General features: G+C 41.5%; 1 protein-coding gene across 1 annotated transcript; it reads right to left on the bottom strand.

The window, feature by feature from the left end:
* Nucleotides 1-1,382: 1,382 nt before the first annotated feature.
* Nucleotides 1,383-19,784, bottom strand: LOC131361387 (transmembrane protease serine 9-like). The gene is made up of 13 exons (XM_058402452.1): nt 19,649-19,784; nt 19,439-19,459; nt 19,154-19,322; nt 18,797-19,065; nt 18,263-18,408; nt 17,955-18,130; nt 3,590-3,681; nt 3,287-3,307; nt 3,007-3,175; nt 2,645-2,913; nt 2,105-2,250; nt 1,797-1,972; nt 1,383-1,673 (listed from the first exon to the last, which is right to left on the bottom strand). Exons 1-13 carry the CDS (start codon nt 19,695-19,697, stop codon nt 1,667-1,669), a joined length of 1,710 nt encoding a protein of 569 aa, XP_058258435.1. The 5' UTR covers nt 19,698-19,784; the 3' UTR covers nt 1,383-1,666.
* Nucleotides 19,785-25,233: the final 5,449 nt, after the last annotated feature.

Below are 25,233 nucleotides of genomic sequence, written 5' to 3'. Positions count from 1 at the left end.
GCGCAACAGCTTCGATCATGGGGTTCACAGGTTGAGTTGGCTGAAGCGGAACAAGAGACGGGTCTTTCCCTTTCTCTTGCTCTCTTCCGTGACTATGATATCCCTATTTTACATGCAGGAGCTCACTCAGTAAATTCTCCTGATCCAGAAGGAGATATGTTATTGTCCCCTTTGGGCACAGATGAGCTAGATGTAGGGAATCCCTATAAAACCTATTGAGGCAGAAGTAGGCCGGATGCTCTAGGATGGCGTGATTTGTCTGGTCCAGCCCCATCTTGGTTAAACCAAATGAATATATAGCGTTAAATGAAGCTTGTCCGCCCGGTTATAGTTACATACTGTACATCAGCCACACCTAACGAGCAGGGGAGGAGGTTTTGCAGCTATTCATGACAATAAGCTAGGCGGCACACAAAAATCCAGGCATAAACTTAACACATTTAAAGTTCTTTATACTAACTTAACTTTTGTAGCCACAAAAAATAAGTTCACTGGGTCAATTCCAAAAAATTCTTATGTACAGACCTCCAGGGCCATATTTTAAATACCTTAGTGAATTTGCAGATTTCAAGATTCAGAACAGCAATTGTGTCCATCTTAGATTCAGTACGTGTTAATTAGAACATAATATGACCCACTCATAATGGAGGTCACACCCTGGAACTTATTCTAACATTTGGATTAGATGAGGAAAATATAGTCACATTTCAACAGATGGAGTTGGACAAACCATTATCCTGTTAAAATGTACTTTGGACATGAGATACGCAATTTGCCATTTCACCGTGTTAAACATACAATTACATCTGCTACTGCAGGGAGATTTACCAATAGCCAATGGTAAGACTGGGGTGATGCGTTCATGTCTCCTGTTTATAGTTTTAGCATTAATCTCTCAGAGATATCATCTTTGAGTGGATCACCATCTGACCCCACAGATCAGGGTTGTGTCTCCTTGCTGGTGTTGCTTGAACTTAGTGCAGCTTCTGACATACTTTTCTTTGATCATACTGTTCTACTTGACAGGCTAGAAAAAGTTGTTTTTTCAAAAGTTTTGTAATATCTTGCTTTCTGGATGTTCCAGGAGGAGCATAAACCAGCTCCAGTTAGTCCAGAACGCACCACAAGAGTTCTAACTAAAACTAAAACTATGAGCAGTAGATGACATGAATGTACATTTTATATGAAAGCTTGGCAAGCTGCATATATTATGACTAAATACATGTTAAATGAGGTGAGCTAATGATCTGAGATAGCTTCAGACTGTGGAAATGTGACTAAATATTTTAGACTTAAACTGAAAAAAATGTTTATTTATAGAATGTTTTCAATATTTAAGATACATGAAATGATAACTCACCAACCATGCTGTTTATGCTGGTAAATACTCTTTAATTGTGTGAATATTAAATAAAACATTAAAAATGGTTACAAACATTACAAAATATGTAATATCTTGTACATGTAGTACATACAAATGATTATCACTACAGTCATTTTTATTACAGTAAAGCTTACATACAATGACTATGTTTTGATAATTTGGATTCATGTTTGTAAAAAATAAATAAATACAGAGCTGTATAGTTAACATATATACACTGGTAAAATAAGATGTGTTCTTGTTGCCTGATCCATCAGTACATCCTCATGTTGTCCCTCTGTGTTAGTACCTGGCAAGACACAAAAACACATTATGAACAAGAGTTAGTGAGTTACTGTAAATCAATGACTCCTGGCCTGAGATTGCTTTGTATATACATATATTTAATGTTCATGACCAAATAATGTCTTACGTGATAAAGCCAGGCAGATTTTGGTTGATGATGCTGGATATCCAGTTCTGGTACTGAGATACCCGAGTGTATACACCAGGTGAGTTCATCTGAGCACAGCCCCTACCCCAGCTAGTGATACCAGCCTGAATCCAGACCGCACCCTGTTTAGTCACCAATGGACCTCCAGAATCCCCCTTTAAAAGAGTAACATAAGTTTTGATGTTTTTCTTTTGACCATAATAAATTCTATTATGTTCACACTGTAAGGTTTATTTACACATTATTCAGATATTTGTTCATGTTATTATCTGTGACTCTGTGTGTACCTGGCAGGTGTCTGTGCCTCCTTGGAGATAACCAGCACACATCATGTTTGTAGTAATGGATCCAAATCCCAGTAGAAAATCACAAAGATATGTATTGACCGTGGGCACCATTGCCTCCTGCAGCACACCAGGATATGGAAGTTGCACTACACACAAACAAATACAAACATATCTTAAAAGGGTAACAAATTATACACCAGATTGACTGCTAGAATCCAACTATGCACCCATTTTCTTTCTTGAGATCTGGCTTCAGGTACATGAACAACAACTATTCACAACCCTTTATCTCAGGGAGCTTGGTCTAGAGTAGTTGTAGCCTCTACAGGCATTTCAGAATCCTTACACAATTGTTTGTCTTTTGGGGCAGTGATGAAAAACCATATGCCATATGCACCTCTGCTACTACTGAGACACTTATATGATAATGCAAATGAAACACATCTGTGGTTGAGATTTGCCTAATAAGTACAATATGAGTATGTTTACTTGTGCATAGGGACCTGCATGTGTGTGTGCATGCATGTCTATGTATTTTACCTCCAGATGCGATGCTTCCCCAGCCTGTTATCCAGCAACTGGTTCCAGTTGGAAAACTGCTGCCTTGACCTGCAAGGCACACTGGTCTGATGTAGTTTGTGAAGGTGAGGGAGGAGTTCAGAAGCAGAAGGGCAATGTCATTGTTTTGGGTTGCACTGTTGTAGTTGGGGTGAAGGATCACCTGTTGAACACCTCTTGCAATTTGATTGGGATTAGGGCCATTTAAAGTTTGTTTCCCCAAATACACAGTCAGGCTAGAATTGCCAGTGCTGAAGGAATTAAGAAAGAAATAAAAGTATTTATTCATTTGTTCAGTTAAAGTTCTGAGAAATATTAGTACGGTGTTATGTATAAAATTGTACCTGGAGAAACAGTGGGCTGCTGTCAGAACCCAGTCTTTGTTGATGAGGGATCCTCCACAGAAATGACCTTTATATACAGGGCTCTGTATACTAACCTGCCATGGCCACGCCCCAGCTGAAGCATTCTGTCCACCCACAATACGGGTATTAAAAGGTGCACTGCCACATTCTGAAATAAAAACATGAGTTACAATTTCAGTGTCAACAATCAGGATCTGACTGAGCAAAACAGAGGAAATGCCTCCAGCAAACAGTGAGAATGATTAAGAGAAGTACCTACCACTGAGCTGGGAAAGGGAACCTGAAAGGAGAGAAAGAATATGTGTCACAAAATACAGTGATGACTCTTTTGTTATAGTATATTTAGAAGTTACACCTGAGCTATGCGTCCAGGATAGAATCGGCCTAAAACACTGACAGTCACATTTGTAGCGATCAATTTGATATAAAAACAATATCCATACGAATACGAATATCCAAGCAGCAGTTCAGTTGTTTTTCTCTTCAACAGTTTATTTTGACCTAATAGTAATTGCATAACATGAGCTATATGAGCTAAGAGTGATCCTTGCAAATACCTTACCTTTTAAATACAAGACCAGGGCCACGAACACACACTGAACTCTCAGCATGTTTGTATTCAGCTCTCTATCTCTGTGCAAGTCAGCAAGTGTCCTTGTCCTCTCTCAGCACTCTTTTATATCTACCCAGTACTGCTGCAGCTAACAGTGTTACTGGTCTAACCTGTTCTATCACTGGAATGCCCTAATTACATAACCTTCTAGGCATCCAGTCAGATTACATAGTTTGAATTTGATAAATTAAAAAAATGTAGATTGACACTTTGAATCAGATCAATGCCTGAAGGGTCTGGACAGGGTCAGTGTAGTGATACCATCTGTACTACAGATCCCCAGCTGATCATGGTACTTTGCCAGGGTCTCTATGGAGAGCCTTCTCCCCTGGTTTAGAAGACATAACCAAAGGATAAAGCCATTGAGAATGGAGAGAATCAACTGCTGAGATTAACTGCTCAGACTGTTGTCCCATTTACATTTCAGTCATTTGGTTGACAGTTTTTATATCTTATACAGAACACAACTGAGCAGTTAAGGGACTTGCTTAAGGGACCAACAGTTGAAGCTTGGTGATGCTGGGATGTGAATCATGCCTAGCAAAGTACAGCAATTTCCTGGCATGTTTGCTGTCTAGTACTGCACTTAGATCATAAACAATTGTTCTTGGAATCATCACAGGATCCATTGTAATGTCACAACGAATATGACTTTAGGAATGTCATTTTTCAAAAAATGTCTTAAAGATAATGATAGTTTAAGTTGTGTTGCTGTGCCTTACATTTATTCTGGAACTGTAAATCCATTTCATGTTAAGAAGATTTTTTTCTTTATAGCATTTTCTTCAAGTCTAATTTAAATTCTATTTCCTTTAAAAAAGCACTACAGTGCCAAGCTTCTACTGAATTTAAAATAAGGTGTGGAAGTGTTTAGGATCTTAGCACTGATTTCCTGCTCATCATGATGATAATTGCATTTCACATATATATAGACTGTAATTTTTTTTAAATTAAGAGGAAGTCAATGATGGAATTTGATGAGAGTAATAACATTATGTTAGAGAATATAAAAGGGTATATAGGGTGATAAAAATAGAAATCATTGTGTAAGATTTTTCCAGGAAGACATCAGTCAACTAATCCTGAATAAATATGGGTTTCACAGATACCTTCACCTGTTTAATATGATTAGTCACTCACATAATTAGCTACCTGTTTTAAGCCATTTTGTCATACAATCTAATTGTCTAGCTTCTGATACTAGTTGTGATCTAGTTTCTATGTATTCCTGTTTTCTATTGACTGCTTTGCTTTGCATTACAACATTTTATGTTTCCACCAGGTATCTTATCCTGTAGTGTAAATGAACAATTTTGCACCTGCTCCTGTCCTCACCACCTCTATGTGACAAAAAGCAGCACTCATTAGTATGAAGCTTTTTCTCCTTACATGTTCCTTTTCCAAACCTGATGGTACCTACTTCTCTTATTTTAAAACCCTATTCATGTAGAGTAAATTGTGGACTTATTATATTGATCTTTTCTGTTGAGGACCCCTGATCAACAATGACTAGATTCTAGAAATGTGTCACTGTGTCAAAAATCTGCTAAGTCAAATATAGTTCTGACTTAGGAAACAAGAAGTAAATGCAGGTAATATTTGTTATGTATACTGTAGTAGTTATAATTAATTAGGGATGATGATTATAGGAATGTTATCTAGACCAGGTAGCTTGTAGTACCATAAAAGTTGATTATGGACTTTCACTTGTGATGGCGAGGCCTGCACAACCACCATTCAGCAGCAATTCTCCACTCCTCCTGCTACTACAGTTTGGGAGCTGAACAGACAGCGTCATTTTAGTACCCCATTGTTGTGGACATCCAGAAAGCGGGTGCTTGCAATGCAGGGTGGCATCACTGGAGGTAAATTTCTCCAGCTAATCACAGCGCACCAGAACTGCATCCACCTTCACTGAGGAGAGGAGAGGGCAGCATCAGCATAGCGATTCCACAGTGCTAAAATGGTATGCTGCAAAAGAACTAACATGCATTTGTAATCTCTCTTTTTGTTTGCTGAACAGGCTGAGGATACCAAAGTTCGATGACACTACCTTACATTGCTGTGCCTCACCAGGCTCATGGATATCACCTTGTTGCTGCCTCCTGAGCTGTCTGATCTGTTTGCCATACCATGGTTACAAATTTATTTTGCTGAAATTGTCCAGCTGACTGCTAAAGACATCTTTTGTTTCCCACTTTGCTCACTGTAAAAAAAATCCTGCACGTTTCCTGTTCAAAAAGTGCTGGCTCTGGTGTCTTTGTTCTGCCCTCACAGCTTGAGTCGCAGTATCTGGTGGAGAATGCATGCATGAACACAACAGCCACATCCTCCCCACCCAGTATGGAACAAATTCTGAAGCACCTCCTGGAGACTAGCCTACAGCAGCAGGCAGTGACTCAGGAGCCATGTGATGTTGGAGGCCCTTGAAAGCATGCTGGGGAAGGCATCCAGACAACTGTCCTGCCATGGGCCCTATACTCAACAAGCCCATGCCAAGCGAGCAAGAACTGCCAACACCACCCTGAGCCAATGAAACATGGTTAGCCAGCAGCGTGCTCCAATCTATCATGACGATGAAGGTTCCCACTGTCACCATAGAGGAATGGATGGCCCATATGAGCCCTTTTAGACTCCAGTAGTGCAGGCCCTCTGTCATGGACTACACAGAAATGCCAGGAGGGACCCAGTGCTGTGTGTTCATGGCAATATCTGTGAGGTCCGGCACAGGTAAACATCTGGAACTGAGAGTGGGAGTGGCCACTCCTAGTGGGTGCAATCCCAGATTTGCCTGTTCCTCTGCTCTTAGAGTGTGACTTCCCCACAAGGAGCCCTCAGGCCCAACCAAGAAGACAATGGCAGACCCCGACCATGCTTCCGTGCTGCTTATTCCATTCCTCATCGAAAGTGTCCCCTTTGAATGGATTGGCATGGACATTCTCGGGCTTCTGCCGAAAGTCAGACTGGGATCATGAGGACATCATTGTCATCCTCGACTATGCCAATTGTTACCCTGTGGCAGCCCCTCTTCAGAAGCTGATGCTCTTTTTCAGCTGAGTGGAAATACCAAAAGACGTCTTAACCAACCAAGGTATGCCTTTCGACTCCTGTCTCATAGATGATCTGCGTTGTCTGTTGCAGGTGAAATACCTGAGGATATCCTTCTACTATCCTCAGATAGATAGAGTGTTTAAATGCTTCAACCAAATGCTGAAGAGGATGTTCCAGAGGGTGGTAGGTGAGGCTGTGAGGTACTGGGACCTCCTCTTCACTGACTGAAAAGCTCATCCACTGGCTTCACCCCATTCAAGCTGCTTTTCCTACAGCGACCTCAGGGACTGTTTGACGTGGCCCAAGAGCAGGAAATGCAAAAACATATTTTCAAAATTAGCCCCATTGTATGGAAACATATGGAAGCAGCCCAATGAGACCAGCAAAGGGACTACAATGGTCCCACCCAATCAAGAGAATTTCATCCAGGCAATAAAGTGCTGATCCTATTCCCCAACTCCACTTGCAAGTTCTTGGAAAAATCGCAGGGCCCATACACAGTCCTTGAGAGGGTTGGCCAAGTCAACTACTGGCTGTAACTGCCTGGTCCAGCCCCATTGTGATTGTGCCAAAGCCTGATTGGAGCCTACACCTATGCAATGACTTCGGCAGGCTTAACCAGTTTTGGGTGTTTGACAGTTACCCCTTGCTTTCCACTGGGGGACCTGGTGGAGAGGCTCAGTACAGCCCGGTTCATCTCCACCCTAGACCATATTTTCCTGTTCAGGCTGCACAGGGTGCCCGCAATTTTCCAGAGTCTCATGGACACTGTGCAATGCCCCATCATCCATATGCTGCAGCCTGTTTGGACATTGTCATACACTCCTCTGTTGGAACTCAGAACTCCCTCCGAGTGGACATATCACAGGGTGGAATTTTAGATTGTGTCTATTTCTCTTAGCTTTCCATAATCTTACCCAATGAACTCAACAAACTATAAAAACTTAGCCAACATAAAGGAGATCTCAGTCAGCAGATGAGAAGAAGCAGGTTTCTTTATTCAGCCATGCAGTCAACAACATGCATTTCTGAAGAGAGCAGCTGGTCTGAAAACCCCGAAAAGTTCCCCTCTACTTATACCTCAGGTGCCCCATGACGCCTCCTTTTCTCTAATTTAAATATTTCCAGCAATTTCCCATTATATTCAGTGTATGGCTACTTTAATCCCTTCTTCCTTAATTTACATACGTTTTACCATTTCCCATTATTTTCGTATTTGTCCCCCTACCGCCCCTAAATTAATATCATCCTCCCCTCGATGATGTCAGTTTTCCTCCTCTCCAGTTCCCCTTTTAGGCCAAGTCAACAATTTTTAGAAAAAAATAGCGCTTACTTATAAGCGCCACTTCCTCATCGACTTCATTTGACCGGCACCTCCCAAGTTGCTTCCTCAGATCATCCTGACCTTGCACGTCGCCCTCCACAACAATGTGTAAGTATCCTGATCTCTTCCTATATGTCATTCTGACTTTTCTCTACCTGCTTGATCTAAGTTTTATTTTTTAATTTTTTAAAATAAGCCTTGCCATTATGCTGCCTCATATCCGTCCCTCTTTTCATCGCTGTGGGTTACTGGTATTCCAATGCTATTGTCTCCCCTAGCCACCTACCACTGTCATGTCACAGTAACCTAGCCTACTCCCCACACTGTGTTCCTCTTGCCTTAGTGCATGCTCTCTCTTGTTGATTACATAGTCACGCAATATGCACTTCACTCATCTCTTCCCATTTCCCATTCTTCCTTCTAGCTCAGTCAGCCCACCGCGCTATCTTCCGGAGAGGTCCCAGGAGTGCTCTGCGATGCTATCGCCAGTATCAGCTGTACTGCCTGGCCATTGAACTTACTGGTTTCCTGGAACACCTATCTGAATCCTCTATTCCTGAGTCTCCTCACCTCACTCACCACATCGTGAGAGATGCCGTCTGTCTTGATCAGAACACCCAATTTCACCCCACAACCTGTGATCAGTCTACTCAGACCTTCTACTGGCATTGGACACGCACCACCTGAGGACTTCCCTGTTGAGATCTCCTCTGATGATTCTTCCTCTGACTCTTCTTCACCTCCTTGTTCCCCTGATGTCCCCCAACGTTCTCCTGGATTTGCGCCTTTGCCTTACAGTATTCACGATATTCCCCAATCTTCTCCTATCTATTCACCTCCAATTTCTCCCACTGATTACTCTCCAACTTCTCCTCAGGAACCTGAGATCCCATCTTCTACAACTGACTCTTCGGTCCCACTGATCCCACTGGATAGGCTGACTGACTGAGTTGTAACTCCTAATGTTCCAATAAATTTCTCTTTTCTATTTCCAGTCTCAGTGTGGTTATTACGCTAGCACGCTACTATTGATAATTCTGCATGATTATTATAGAGACTATGATTATCATAAAGGTTATACCTGATTATTATAGACTAGTATTAATCAAAGCCAACTACTTAATCAATGGCTAAATAATTCTTGATAGATACACACTGCTTTTAGGCAGAATATTGCTAAGTCAGAGCTTAGAGCATTGAGTACATTATTTTCTAAGCTACTTTTAAAGCTAGGTATATAATTCAAAGCTGGCTATATTATTTTTTTCTCTGACACCTTCACCTGGTCTGACCATCTCCACCACTTGCATGAGGTCCTATATAGAATGTAATCTATAGAATCTAAATAGAATGGTGATATATGAAATATATAAATCCACTGAACACTTCTGGGATGAATTGGAACAATGATTTTAATCCAGGCCTTCTTGCTGGACATCAGTGAATGAGCTCTTGTACAAAAGTATCCAGAGTGCAATATCTAAATAACAGCTTCTCTGGATAGTGGGGGCTTTAATAACAGCAAAAGGGGAACAACTCAACTGATCAAGTTCTTTTGTTTTCAACTCTCAAAATAATGGCTTTTTAATTGGAAAAACTGTCAACATAAGTGTCTCGTTTTCAAATATTTGCTCTGACAACAAAGCTGGACACTACAGTAGATGCAACCTTTGTATGACTTTTTCTGATGAACCCCAATAGTTGAGATGTTCAGTGTTTTCCCGCCCACATACCTCTGGTCATATAATGTACAGTGTTCGGGTGGAGCAGGCACTATGTTCATATCATGGACACTTTGAAAATGTTTCGAATTGTTGGGGCACAAAGTGATTCTCACCAGTGTTTTCTGAGTTTTTCAGAAAACACTGTTTTCTCAGTGTTTTCAGAGACAGATTGTCTGATTGAAAGATTTATAAACTTATTAGAACATGATTCATAAGTTTGTACAGTAAGTTATGTTAGAAACTTGCATAAGTAGCCTTCCTGATCCCTTGTTGATATCAGCTGACCACATCCCACTAACTGGTCCCACATTACAACAAGAATTGTTTCATGTTTTCAGAGTCCATGTGTTTTCAGATTCCCATCTTGCTTGGGAAAGTACAGCAGGTTCCTGGCATGTTTGTTTGTCAATAGTTCTTGGTGTAGGATCCACTGTAATTTTGATGAATAAGCCTTTTGGAATGTCATTTCATTCACAATTTTTTCTTTCTAGAATTGTTAAATGCTATAAAATGCTACTTTCTTTAAAGAAAAGAGAGAAAACAAACAAAAACACCTCTACAGTGCTACATTTCTACTGAATTTAAAATAAGGTGTGGAATGTTTCTGGCATAGTTCAGGATCTTAGCACTGATTTCCTGCTCATCATTATAATAATTGCAGGTCATGTATGTAGACTGTAAATGCTGCTAGTTTTTTCTTTACTCAACAGGAAGTCATTCCATTGATGGTATAGATGAGACTAATAACATTGTAATGCTAGAGAATATAAAAGGGTAGACATAAAAGAATGTCCAGAGAGGACAAGGTCACCTGCTTAATGCTAATATGCCGAGATCTTAATATATTTAAGCAAAAATTATACTATTTTTTGATTTAGCTTCTAGGAGGTTTTGTTTGATGAAATAATTCATTGCGTAAGATTTTCCAGGAAGACATCAGTCAACTAATCCTAAACTAATATAGGTTTCATAGATACCTTTGATATTTCCCTGCCAGACCAGAGGGCAACTCTGTAATTTTATTCGAACTCTTCCTGGCTTGTGTGGCAAACACTGCCAGCATTCTGATTCAAGTGACAACCAAGACACCTTGCCATAACATTATGATTTATTTACAACTGTAAGCATGTGCAAAAGCAATATATACAATACATACAAAAGTAACAAAACAAGCCAGCCAGGAACATGCAGAGAGAGGGACAAGTGCAGTGCTAAATCAGTGAAAACAATAAAACCAAAGCACACTAGCTCCACATGGCACTCCATCCTAATCTGACCAGATTAGACCAGCTCCTTGCCTAATAAGCTAAACAGAACCAAACCTCTACATGTGTGTATTATGTCGCTGTCAATAGTGTGAGTGGAACAGACCCAAATGCAGGACGGCAGACAGGAGTTAGGTAAGGGAGTTTAATAAGGGCAAAAAGGGGGAAACAACACAGTTCCTGATAGCAATGGGTTGTTTACAATACAGTACAGTACAATACAATACAGGGGAGATAAAGTAGCATGGTTTATGAAGTATAATCCATGCTTGTGCAATGACAAACTGGGCAAATATACACAGAACATCCAGAGAGAGAAAAAATATCCAAACAGGAGAAATCGGAGCAGCAAAAACCAGAAAACTGGCGTGGATCAAAAAAACTGGAAAAGCACTAGAGAAAAATATGGTGGGATGACTTATAGAAACACAGGGAAGCTGTTAAGACCATCTGGTGGCGAAAGAATGATGGGAGTGTCCTTAAATGAAAAGCAAAAAGAGTGAAAGCATTTAAGAAGTAAGCAGCCGACCTGGGAAGTGCTCGATCTAAGATCGCCTTTGACCTGGAAGTGTTTGCGGCAACAGGACAGGGGAAGGTGAAACGTGACAGTCACAAGACATAATTTCCTGTTCACAAACTCTTTGGTCCAGTGTAGCATCAGCTGCAGGTAGTGCATTGACTGGATGAGGAAAAGAAATGAAAAACACATCATGAGCAAAAACATCGTCAGCAAATCACAAAAAAGTAACACTGAAGAAAGAAAAAGAAGAAAGCAAACAAAAGAAAGCAAACAGCCATGCACAGTGCTCAAAAACAGAAATCAATTAAACAATTGCCAGTATCCAAAAACCGAACCACACTCTCAAACTCAACTCAGTTCTCCATTTCCACTTCCAGGTCTCAAGGGGTTTGTATATCCACTCCCTGGACATGATTGGTTGCATCTGTCAGCATTTTAGTAAAGACTCTGCCTACCTATAACACTTATAAAAATAATAGTCATGATTACACCCATCAGAAATTTGGTTTAAAATATTGTAATATATAGAAATGTTTCACTGTGTCAAACATCTGCTAGGTCACATATATATAGTTATGACTCAGAAAACAAGATGTTTATGCAGGTAATAGTTATGTAATTGTAAGCAGTTATAATTAATTAAGGGAAGACAATTACAGTAATAATATCTAGGTTATCTGTAGTGCCATTCAAGCAGATTATGCACATTCACCATTATTACAACAAAGCTTAAATAAATTGGTGAAATATGAAATATATTAACCATGGATACTACAGTAGATGCACTCTATCTGTGACATTTTTTTGATTATTGGTTGAGATATTCAGTGTTCAGATGCCCACAGACATATGGCCATACAATGTACTACATTGTATTATTTCTGTTGGACCAAGCACTATGTTCATTTCATGGACACTCTGCAAACTTTTGGAATTGTTGGAGGACAAAATGATTCTCATCATTTTTTACTGCCCAGAGACAGATTGAAAGATTTAATCAGCATTTAAGAACATGACTCACAATTTTGTACAGTTAGTGAGTTAGGAATCTTGCATAAGTAGCCTTCCTGATCCCTTGTTGATACCAGCTGACCACATCCCACTGACTGGTCCCACATTACACCCAGAATTTTCAGAAGTTTTCACCTCATAGAGCACCGACCAGAAGGTGTTGTGCACAATGTTATTATCTTTATTTGTCACATATGCATTACTGCATAGTAAAATTCTTTCTTCACATATCCCATCCCTGTGGGTTTGGGTCAGAGTGCAGGGTCAACCATGATGCAGTGCCCCTGGAGCAAGGTGAGTTAGGGACCTTTCTCAAGGGCCCAATGATGGCAGCTTGAACCCCATCAGCTTGATCTTCCAGTCAACAACCCAGAGCCTTAACAACTTGAGCTTCCACCACCCCAATGTGAAATTGGACTGGGAGCCAGTGCAGTGTGGACAAGATTGGAGTGAAGTGTTCATGTCTTCTGATTCTAGTTAGGACTCTAGCTGCTGCATTCTAGACTAACTGGAGCTGGTTTATCATCACCGGAGATTTCAATCATGCAAATCTCAGAACAGTGCTCCCTAAAGTCCATCAGCATGTGGACTTTGCTACGAGGGGGGCGAACATGCTGGATGTTGTTTACACAAACATTCCCGGCACGTATCGTGCTCCCACCTCAGCTACTCAGACCACATCTCTGTGATGTTTATTCCAGCATACAGACCACTCATCAGACGCTTGTGGAATAAAAATCTACTGTACTCACTACTGAAATCTGACTCCAGCTCCACACTGACCCGACAGCTCAGTCTGAGTGAGACTCATAGTTAGTAAGGCCTCAAAACTAAATAAGCCAATCAAGCAGACTAGATGAATACAGATAAGAGATTTTATTTTGTAATCAGCGCTGATACAAGAATTGAGATGCTCACGCATGAACGTCCCAACAACCTCTACCCGGGGAACTCCAACTACAGCCTTTATATACATTTCCCTTATCTTCCCAATGCAACACGTCACTGGTTCTTTGCCTAGACAATCCCACCCATCTTTCTTTTTTGACCTTTTAGATTCTTTTTTTACACCATTATCTTTGGATTTACAACTTTTCGAATACCATTATAATTAAACTTTCCTGAATCATTATATTAAAAATTGGGCGTTTCCGCCCCCACCAGTGGGATTGTCTTTGGCCTCACTCTCGCCAATACCTCATTCTTCTTCAGGAGACAGCATGGGTAAGTTCTCAGTTCTTCAGGGACCAACACCCCTTTCTTTTATTAACTTTTACACTATTTTCTATTTATTAGAAAATAACTATTAAATTAACTATTAAATTAACTATTTTCTGATTTATCCGCTGTCTTCCACGTACGTTCTCTAGATATTTCGCCTGGTACCACCATTGCCATCCAACACGCGCTGCGTTTACTTCATGATGAGCTCACTACCGCTCAAGGTACCAATGGAGCGAAGATTGACCATAACAATCTAGGGTGCGTCTCTGCCATTGATTGGTCCAAGTTTGGAAAGCCTGGTACCGCAGAGAAAGCCTGCCAGACTGACATCATTGATACAACTATTTGTTCTTCAAAGCCCTTGCAGCCTGTGTGCAAGGCCCGTGACAGGCCAACATGCCGTGTTAAACCTTATATTGTTCTTAAGCTCAAACGACCTAACGAATAAACCTTTACCTGAGAACTCACTCCTGCTGTCCTCCTGATTATTTCACACATACCTTATACATATATTCTCATTTACAAAATTATCTCCCACACGCTCTAAACCGGTTCTGAAACAGGTTAAAACCTGGCCAGCAGGAGCCATCTCAGCTCTTCAGGACTGTTTTGAGTGCACTGACTGGGACATGTTTAGGGAGGCTGCAACCAACGGCGACTCTATTGACTTGGAGGAATACACGGCATCAGTGACCGGCTACATCGGGAAGTGCATCGATTCCGTGACCGTCTCCAAGACCATCACCACATGCTCCAACCAGAAGCCGTGGATGACTGCAAAAGTGCGTGCTCTCCTGAAGTCGAGAGACTCTGCCTTCAGAGCAGGGGACAGGGAGGCCTTAAAAACAGCTTGGGACAAACTGTCCTGAGCCATCAGAGAGGCGAAGCACGCGCACGCCCAGAGAATCCACGGCCACTTCCAGAACAGCGGAGACTCCCGGCGCATGTGGCAGGGCATCCAGGCGATCACCAACTACAGGACAACTTCACCTGCCTGTGACAGTGACACCTCCCTCCCAGACGCACTGAATGACTTCTACGCTCGGTTTGAGGCACAGAACAACACAACAGCAAGGTTAGCAGAGTTAACCCATGGAAGTCTGCTGGACCAGACAACATTCCTGGCAGAGTGCTCAGGGAGTGTGCAGAGCAGCTGGCAGACATCTTCACTGACATCTTCAACATCTTGCTGAGCAGCTCTATCATCCCAACGTGCCTCAAGACAACGACCATCGTCCCTGTGCCAAAGAAGTCTCCCTGCCTCAATGACTATTGTCCCATCGCACTCACACCAGTTGTGATGAAATGCTTCGAGAGGCTCGTCATGAGGCACATCAAAACACAGCTACCAGCCTCACTGGACCCCTTGCAGTTTGCGTATCGCCCTAACCGTTCCATGGATGATGCCATCACCACAACCCTCCACCTTGCTCTCACACACCTGGACTGTAAGGACACATATGTACGAATGCTGTTCATAGACTTCAGTTCAGCATTCAACACAATCATCCCTCAGCAGCTGATTGAGAAGCTGAACCTGCTGGGCATGAACACCTCTCTCTGCAACTGGATCCTGGATTTCCTGACTGGGAGACCTCAGTCAGTCCAGATCGGGAACAGCATTTCCAGCACCACCACACTGCGCACTGGAGCTCCTCAGGGGTGTGTGCTCAGTCCACTGCTGTTCACTCTGCTGACTCACAACTGTGAAGCAATGCACAGCTCCAACCACATCATCAAGTTTGCCGATGACATGACTGTGGTGGGTCTCATCAGCAAGAACAACGAGTCAGCTTACAGAGAGGAGGTGCAGCAGCTAACAGCATGGTGTAGAGCCACCAACCTGTCTCTGAACATCAACAAGACTAAAGAGATGTTTGTTGACTTCAGGAGAGCACAGGGTGACCATTCTCTGCTGTCCATTGACGGATCCTCTGTGGAGATCGTCAAGAGCACCAAATTCCTTGGTGTTCATCTGGCAGAGAACTTCACCTGGTCACTCAACACCAGCTCCATCACCAAGAAAGCCCAGCAGCACCTTTACTTCCTGAGGAGGCTGAGGAAAGCCCATCTCCCTCCCCCCATCCTGACTGTGTTCTACAGAGGGACCAGCGTCCTGAGCAGCTGCATCACTGCCTGGTTTGGGAATTGCACCGTCTCAGATCGCAAGACCCTTCAGCGGATAGTCAGGACAGCTGAGAAGATCATTGGAGTCTCTCTCCCCTCTGTCACGGACATTTACACTACATGCTGCATCTGCAAAGCCAACAGCATTGTGGATGACCTCACACACCCCTCACACACACTCTTACACACCCCACACACCCCTCACACACACTCTTACACACCCCACACACCCCTCACACACACTCTTACACACCCCACACACCCCTCACACACACTCTTACACACCCCACACACCCCTCACACACACTCTTCACCCTCCTGCCATCTGGAAAGAGGTACCGGACCATTCGGGCCTCACAACCAGACTGTTGAATAGTTTCTTTCCTCAAGCCATCAGGCTCCTCAACACCCAGGACTTAACTGTACAAAACTCTCTCTCTCATACACACATACACACACACACACACACAGACTCAGGACTGAACTGTACATAACTTTCTGTCTCTCACACACACATACACACACCCACACTCTCTATCTCTCACCTGTGTGGACACAAACACACTCACACACACACATAACTTATATTGTTCGATACTTATTGCACTACCTCACCCCCTGTGTTTTTCATCTGCTGCTATATTTATATTTATGTTTATTTCTACCTCAACTGCTATATTGTATTTTTGCACAATACTTGTTGTCAGGCCCCAAAGTTCATCATCAACTCATTTTATTACATTTCATTTACATTTCATTGCACATTCTTTTTCTTTTTTTTCGGTGCTAAGTGTCCTGTGTTTTTGTGTTGTCTTTTTTGTATTTATTATTTTTTGCATTGTCTTGTCATTGCTTTGTTTGCACCTAGCTGCACACTTTACACTTTATGTGGCTTGGACGAACTTTCGGTCGTAGCTTTGTGTTGTTCTTATGTTTGATCTTTACAGTATATTGTATGTTTATGTAGCACCAGGTCCTGGAGAAACATTGTTTCAATTCACTATGTACTATGTCAGCTATATGTGGTTAAAATGACAATAAAGCTTCTTGAATCTTGAATCTTGCTCCTCCTGGAACATCCAGAAAGCAAGACATTACAGTAATTCAAGATGGATTTTAAGATGGTGTCTATCATCTGGCCGAAACATATAGCTGTGTGTCATCAGCATAAGGGATGAGAGAATCTACTACCATGTTTATGAATACATTTTCCAGGAGTGGGCCTAAAACTGAACCTTGTGGAAGAACAAACATAACCTTAGTATGTGTAAAGCATAAGACTGAGGCTCCAGAGGGCTGTTCCCTTAACTCCAACGACATTTTCTAGCCTATCAAGTAAAACAGTATGATCAAAGAAAAGTACAACACCAGCAAGGAGACACAACCCTGATCTGTGGGGTCAGATGGTGATCCAATCAAAGATGATATCTCTGGGAGATTATTGCTAAAACTATGAGTGGTAGATGATGTGAATGTACATTTTATGAGGCAGTTTGGCAAGCTGCATATATTATGACTAAATACATGTTAAATGAGGTGAGCTAATGATCTGAGATAGCTTCAGACTGTGGAAATGTGACTATATATTTTAGACTTAAACTGAAAAAATGTTTATTTATAGAATGTTTTCAATATTTAAGCTACATCAAGTGATAGCTCACCAACCAAGAGGTTTATGCTGGTAAATACTCTTTAATTGTGTAAATATTAAGTAAAACATTAAAAATGATTAAAACACATTACAAAATGTGGATTTTCACTATAGTCATCTTTATTACAACAAAGCTTATATACAATGACAATGTTTTGATTTTTTGGATTCATGTTTGTAAAAAATAAATAAATATAGACCCATATGGTTAACATATACACATTGGTAAAATAAGATGCTTTCTTGTTGCCTGATCCATCAGTACAGCCTCATGTTGTCCCATTGTGTTAGTACCTGGCAAGACACAAAAACACATTATGAACAAGAGTTAGTGAGTTTATGTAAATCAATGACTCCTGGCCTGAGATTGCTTTGTATATACATATATTTAATGTTCATGACCAAATAATGTCTTACGTGATAAAGCCAGGCAGATTTTGGTTGATGATGCTGGATATCCAGTTCTGGTACTGAGATACCCGAGTGTACACACCAGGTGAGTTCATCTGAGCACAGCCCCTACCCCAGCTAGTGATACCAGCCTGAATCCAGACCGCACCCTGTTTAGTCACCAATGGACCTCCAGAATCCCCCTTTAAAAGAGTAACATAAGTTCTGCTGTTTTTGTTTGGACCATAATAAATTCCATTATGTTCACACTTTAAGGTTTATTTACACATTATTCAGATATTTGTTCATGTTATTATCTGTGACTCTGTGTGTACCTGGCAGGTGTCTGTGCCTCCTTGGAGATAACCAGCACACATCATGTTTGTAGTAATGGATCCAAATCCCAGTAGAAAATCACAAAGATATGTATTGACAGTGGGCACCATTGCCTCCTGCAGCACACCAGGATATGGAAGTTGCACTACACACAAACAAATACAAACATATCTTAGAAAGGTAACAAATTATACCCCAGATTGACTGCTAGAACCCAACTATGCACCCATTTTCTTTCTTGAGATCTGGCTTCAGGTACATGAACAACAACTATTCACAACCCTTTATCTCAGGGAGCTTGGTCTAGAGTAGTTGTAGCCTCTACAGGCATTTCAGAATCCTTACACACTTTTTTGTCTTTTGAGCACTGATGAAAAACCATATGCCAAATGCACCTCTTCTACTACTGAGACACTTATATGATAATGCAAATGAAACATGCTGAGATTTGCCTAATAAGTACAATATGAGTATGTTTACTTGTGCATAGGAACCTGCATGTGTGTGTGTGCATGCATGTCTATGTATTTTACCTCCAGATGCGATGCTTCCCCAGCCTGTGATCCAGCAGCTGGTTCCAGTTGGAAAACTGCTGCCTTGACCTGCAAGACACACTGGTCTGATGTAGTTTGTGAAGGTGACGGAGGAGTTCAGAAGCAGAAGGGCAATGTCATTGTTTTGGGTTGCACTGTTGTAGTTGGGGTGAAGGATCACCTGTTTAACACCTCTTGAAATTTGATTGGGATTAGGGCCATTTAAAGTCTGTTTCCCCAAATACACAGTCAGGCCAGAATTGCTAGTGCTGAAGGAATTAAGAAAAAAATATAAGTATTTAGTCATTTGTTAATTTTCTGAGAAATATTTGTACAGTGTTATGTATAAAATTGTACCTGGAGAAACAGTGGGCTGCTGTCAGAACCCAGTCTTTGTTGATGAGGGATCCTCCACAGAAATGACCTTTATATACAGGGCTCTGTATACTAACCTGCCATGGCCACGCCCCAGCTGAAGCATTCTGTCCACCCACAATACGGGTATTAAAAGGTGCACTGCCACATTCTGAAATAAAAACATGAGTTACAATTTCAGTGTCAACAATCAAGTTCTAACTGAGTAAAACTGATGAATCAAAATGCCTCCAGAAAACAGTGAGAGTGATTAAGAGAAGTACCTACCACTGAGCTGGCAAAGGGAACCTAAAATGAGAGAAAGAATATTTGTCAGAAAATGCGATGTTGACTTTGAAAAAACAAACAACAAAAAAAAAACAACGAATATCCAAGCAGCAGTTCAGTTGTTTTTCTCTTCAACAGTTTATTTTGACCTAATAGTAATTGCATAACATGAGCTATATGAGCTAAGAGTGATCCTTGCAAATACCTTACCTTTTAAATACAAGACCAGGGCCACGAACACACACTGGAGTCTCAGCATCTTTGTATTCAGCTCTCTATCTCTGTGCAAGTCTGCAGGTGTCCTTGTCCTCTCTCAGCACTCTTTTATATCTACCCAGTACTGCTGCAGCTAACAGTGTTACTGGTCTAACCTGTTCTATCACTGGAATGCCCTAATTACATAACCTTCTAGACATCCAATCAAATTACATTGCTGAATTTAATAAATCTGAAAATTCAGAGTGACCCTGAAAATCAGAACAATACATAATTCTAGGGTCTGAACAGGGTCAGTTTAGTGATACTGTACCATCCATACTACAAATCACCAGTTGATCATGGTACTTTGCCAGGCTCTCTATGGACAGCCTTCTCCCATTTTATAGAAGGCATAACCACATGATAAAGTGAGAGAGAGTGGAGAGAATCAACTGGTGAGATTAATTGCTCAGACTGTTGTCCCATTTACATTTAAGTCATTTGGTTGCAGTTTTTATATCTTATACAGGACACAAGTGAATAGTTAAGGGACGTGCTTAAGGGCCAAACAGTTGAAGCTTGATGATGCTGGGATGTGACTCATGCCTAGGAAAGTACAGCAATTTCCTGGCATGTTTGTTGCCTAGTTATTACACTTAGTTCTTATGAAATAGTTCTTGGTATCGTCACAGGATCCATTGTAATGCTGACGAATATGATTTTAGGAACATAATTTTTCAAAAAATGTTTTAAAGAAAAATTTATTTTAATTTGTGTTGCTGTGCCTTACATTTACTTTGGAACTGTAAATCCATTACTCTTTCATGATAAAAAGATTTTTTTCTTTATATTATTCTTAAAGTCTAATTTAAATTCTATTTCCTTTAAAAAGTACTACATTGCTAAGCTCCTGTTTAACTTAAAATAAGGTGTGGAAGTGTTTCAGTCATTGTTTAGAATCTTAGCATTGATTTCCTGCTCATCATGATGATAATTGCATTTCATGTATATAGACTGTAAATGCTGCAAGGTTTTTTTTTTTAATTAAGAGGTCATTCCAATGATGGAATTTCATGCGAGTAATAACATTATGTTAGAGAATATGAAAGGGTAGACATAAAAGAATGTGCAGAGAGGACAAGGTCACCATTTAGCTACTAGGAAGTTTTGTTTGATAAAAATAGAAATCATTCTAAGATTTTTCCAGGAAGACATCTGTCAGCTAATCCTAAACAAATACAGGTGTCACAGATATCTTGGACATTTCCCTGCCATACTAGAGGACAGCCCTGCAATTTTAGACAAACTCTTCCTGGGTTGTGTGTTTCATTCAGCTGGGTCATGTGTTTCATTCAGACCCCTATTCGGTTTCACCAGTTTAATGTGATTAGTCACTTATATAATTAGCTACCAGTTTTAAGCCCTTTTGTCATTCCATTTAATTGTCTAGCTTCTGATACCAGTTGTAAATCTGTCTTATTATCGTACCCAGCCTTGAGGTAGTATTCCTATGTATTCCTATGTATGTATGTATTCCTATATATTCCTGTTTTCTAATGACTGATTGCTTTGCATTACAACATTTTATAATTCCACCAAGTATCTTATCCTGTAGCGTAAATGAACATTTCTTTACCTTCTCCTGTCTTAACCACCTCTATGTGACAAAAAACACTTTTTGATCTTTTGAGGACCCCTCAAATGACGAGGTTCAAAAATGACGAGGTTCTAGAAATGTGTCACTGTGTCAAAAACATGCTAGGTCAAATATAGTTCTGACTTAGGAAACAAGAGGTACATGCAGTTAATATTTATGTAACTGTAAGTAGTCATAATTAATTTAGAGAAGATGATTATAAGGAATGATATCTAGACCAGGTAACTTGTAGTACCAAGTTACAAGTAACAAGTTGATTATGCACTTTCACCTGTGATGGTGAGGCCTGCACAACCACCATTCAGCAGCAATTCTCCACTCCTCCTGCTACTACAGTGTGGGTGCTCAACAGACAGCGTCATTTTTTTTTTGTGGACAGCCAGAAAGAGGGTGCTTGCAATGCAGGGCGGCATCACAGGAGGAAAATTTCGCCAGCCAATCACAGTGCACCAGAACTAAATCTACCCTCACCAAAGAGAGCAGAGGGCAGCATCAGCATAGCGATTCCACAGAGCTAAAATGGTGTGCTGCAAAGGAACTAATGTGTGTCTGTACTCCCTCTTTTTGTTTTCTGAACAGCCTAGGATACCAAAGTTGATAACACTACCTTACACTACTGTGCCTCACCTGACTCATGGATATCACCTTGTCGCCACCTCCTGAGCTGTCTGATCTGCTTTCCATACAATGGTTATAAATTTCTTTTGCTAAAATTGTCCAGCTGACTGCTGATATCTTTTTTCCCTGCTTTGCTCACTGTAAATAAACCTGCAAAGTGCTGTCACTGGTGTGTGTGTTCTGCCCTCACAGCTTGAGTGGCTACAACTGGTGAAGAATGCGGGCATGAACACAACACCCACATCCTACCCACCCAGTATGGAACAAATTCTGAAGCACCGCCTGGAGACTAGCCTACAGCAGCAGGCAGTGACCCTGGAGCCAAGAGATGTTTGAGGCCCTTGAAAGCATGCTGGGGAAGGCATCCAGACAACTGCCCTGCCATAGGCCCTACACTCGATAAGCCCATGCCAACCAAGCCAGAACTACCAATACCACCCCGAGCCAATAAAACATGGTTAGCCGGCTGCATGCTACACTCTATCATGATGAAGATGGCCCCCACTTTCACCCTAGAGGTCAATGGACGGCCCTTATCAGTCCTTTTGGACTCCAGTAGTGTGATAAATCTGGCCTGGCCCTCCTTTGCTTGTTCCTATGCTCTTAGGGTGTGACAGGCCCTCAGGCCCAACTTCGTAGACAACGGCAGACCATGGCTGTGTTCCCCTGCTGCTTATTCCACTCCTCATCATAATTCCTTATTCCACTCCTTGTCGTAAGTGTTCACTTTGAATGGATTGGCATGGACCTTGTCAGGCCTCTGCTGAAGTCAGATTGGGATCACAAGTACATCCTTCATCATCCTTGACTATGCCACTGGTTACCCAGAGGTGGTTCCACTTTGGAAGCTGATGTGGAAGTACCAAAGGATATCTTAACTGCCCAAGGTATGCCTTTTGACTCCCATCTCATGGTTGATCTGCATCGTCTGTTGCAGGTGAAATACCTGAGGAGATCCATCTACCATCCTTAGACAGATGGCCTGGTCAAACGCTTCAACCAAATGGTGAAGAGGATGCTCCAGAGAGTGGTAGATGAGGTTGGGGGGAACTAGGACCTCCTCTTTGCAGACTGAGAAGCTCCACAAGCATTCACTGGCTTTACCCTATTTGAGCTTCTTTTCAAACAGCGACCTCAGGGACTGTTTGATGTGGCCCAAGAGCAGCAAATGCAAGAACATATTTTCAAAGTTACCCCTATTGTATGGGAACATATAGAAGCAACCCAATGAGACCAGAAAAGGGACTACAATGGTCCCACCCAACCAAGAGAATTTCATCTGCTGCTCCTATTCCCCAACGCTACTTGCAAGTTCTTGGCAAAATGGCAGTGCCTATACACAGTCCTTGAGATGGTTGGCCTGGTCCAGACATATCATGGCTGTGCTGAAGCCCGATGGGAGCCTACACCTATGCAATGACTTTGGCAGTCTTAACCAGCTTTTGGTTTTTTTGACAGTTACCCCCTACTTTCTGGCGGATGGCCTGGTGGACCTGGCTGTGTGTAACTATCCCCACCCATCCACCAAGAAACAGGCATGTGCCTTTCTGAGGACATTTTGTGCAGACACAAAGTGTGCCTAACTTCTCCTCTATAGCTGCCCCCCTTTCAGACCTCATCAGGACGGGACAACTGCACCTGAGCCCAGATGATATAGTGTTATCAATGTACTTTTGTGGAGTGGGAGGCTGTCATAATTAAGTGGGCCATCGAGGAACTTATTTTTTGGCTGGTCAGCCCTTTACCTTGACTGACCAAGCCTCCCTCCAATGGATGTCAAAAGCCAAAGATACCAATGCCAGAGTGACTCTGTTGTTCTGCTCGCTGCAGGACATTTTGTTCCAGGCTCAACATTGAGCAGAGGCTTACCCTGGGAATTCCAAGGGATTGCACTGATGTCACATCTCCGCTACTGCCGTGCGAGTACTGAACAGACACAGCTGTTTTAGCACACCTATTGTTGTGGACATCAAGGAAGTGCATGCTTGCAGGGAGGGGCAGCATCATTAGGGAAAAATTTGGGCAGCTAATAACAGCACACTTGAATTGCATCTATCCTCACTAAGGTGAGCAGAGAGTGGTGTGGGGTGAAGCAATTCCACAGCACTAAACATGCATTTGTTCTCCCTCTTTTTGTTTGCGGCAGGGCAGAGGGACACTGAATTCAAGGACGCTACCTGACATTGCTGCACCTCGACAGCCTCCTGGGTCTCAACTCAGCTGTGCCTCCTGAGCTGCTGGATCTTCTGCTGCTTGCCCTGTTGCTTCAGTTATTTTGCTGAAATTGTCTTGCTGACATCTAAAGATGTCTTCTGCTTCCCACTTTGCTAACTGTATAAATAAACCTGCATGCTTTTATAACCTCAAAAGGGGAACAACTCAACTGATGTCAAGTGTTGCTGTATCAAGTGCTTTTGTTTTCAACCCTCAAAATAATGGCTTTTTTTAGTGAAACTGTATCTGTGTTACAACACACTCTCGCAGACAGAAAGCAGATCCACTCTTCTTTATTCAAACAAAGACAGGCAAATGGCAGGACTGAATACAGGAAAAAAAGGAAACTCAGGCAGATAGGCAGAACTCAAAGAACTCAAACGAGAGGGGGAAACTTGGGATAACTTAGACTGACTCACAACTTTTACTTAAACAGTATCAATATTCGCCGCTGTCCTCTGCAAGTGAGCACTTTAACTTCAACTTTAGCCACTGTGATTGAGTACAGGTGGTGTAATTAAAAGTCTGGTGATTGGGAGCGCAGGGGTGCGGCTGAGGTTGGCGTGTCTGTGACAATCTGGATACTACAGTAGATGTAGTCTTTGAATTACATTTTTTGATTAAGCCCAATGGTTGAGATGTTCATTGTTCAGATGCCCACATACCTCTGGCCATGTAATGTACTACTTTCTTTAAAAAAAAAAGAGAGAAAAAACAAACAAACAAACAAACAACAAAAAAAAACACCACAGTGCTACACGTAAAATAAGGTGTGGAATGTTTATGTCATTGTTCAGGATCTTAGCACTGATTTCCTGCTCATTATGATAATAATTGTAGGTCATGTATGTAGACTGTAAATGCTGCTAGTTTTTTTTTTTTACTCAACAGGAAGTCATTCCAATGATGGAATAGATGAGTCTAATAACATTGTTATGCTAAAGAATATAAAAGGGTAGACATAAAAGAATGACCTTGCAGATCTTAATATATTTTAGCGAAATTTATACTTTTTTAGATTTAACTACTAGGAAGTTTTGTTTGATGAAATACACTATATTGCCAAAAGTATTCGCTCACCCATCCAAATAATCAGAATCAGGTGTTC

Source organism: Hemibagrus wyckioides, linkage group LG11, assembly GCF_019097595.1.
Source record: "Hemibagrus wyckioides isolate EC202008001 linkage group LG11, SWU_Hwy_1.0, whole genome shotgun sequence".
In the NCBI taxonomy this organism is placed as follows: Eukaryota; Metazoa; Chordata; class Actinopteri; order Siluriformes; family Bagridae; genus Hemibagrus; species Hemibagrus wyckioides.
This window is presented reverse-complemented; position numbering and strand designations above follow the sequence as displayed.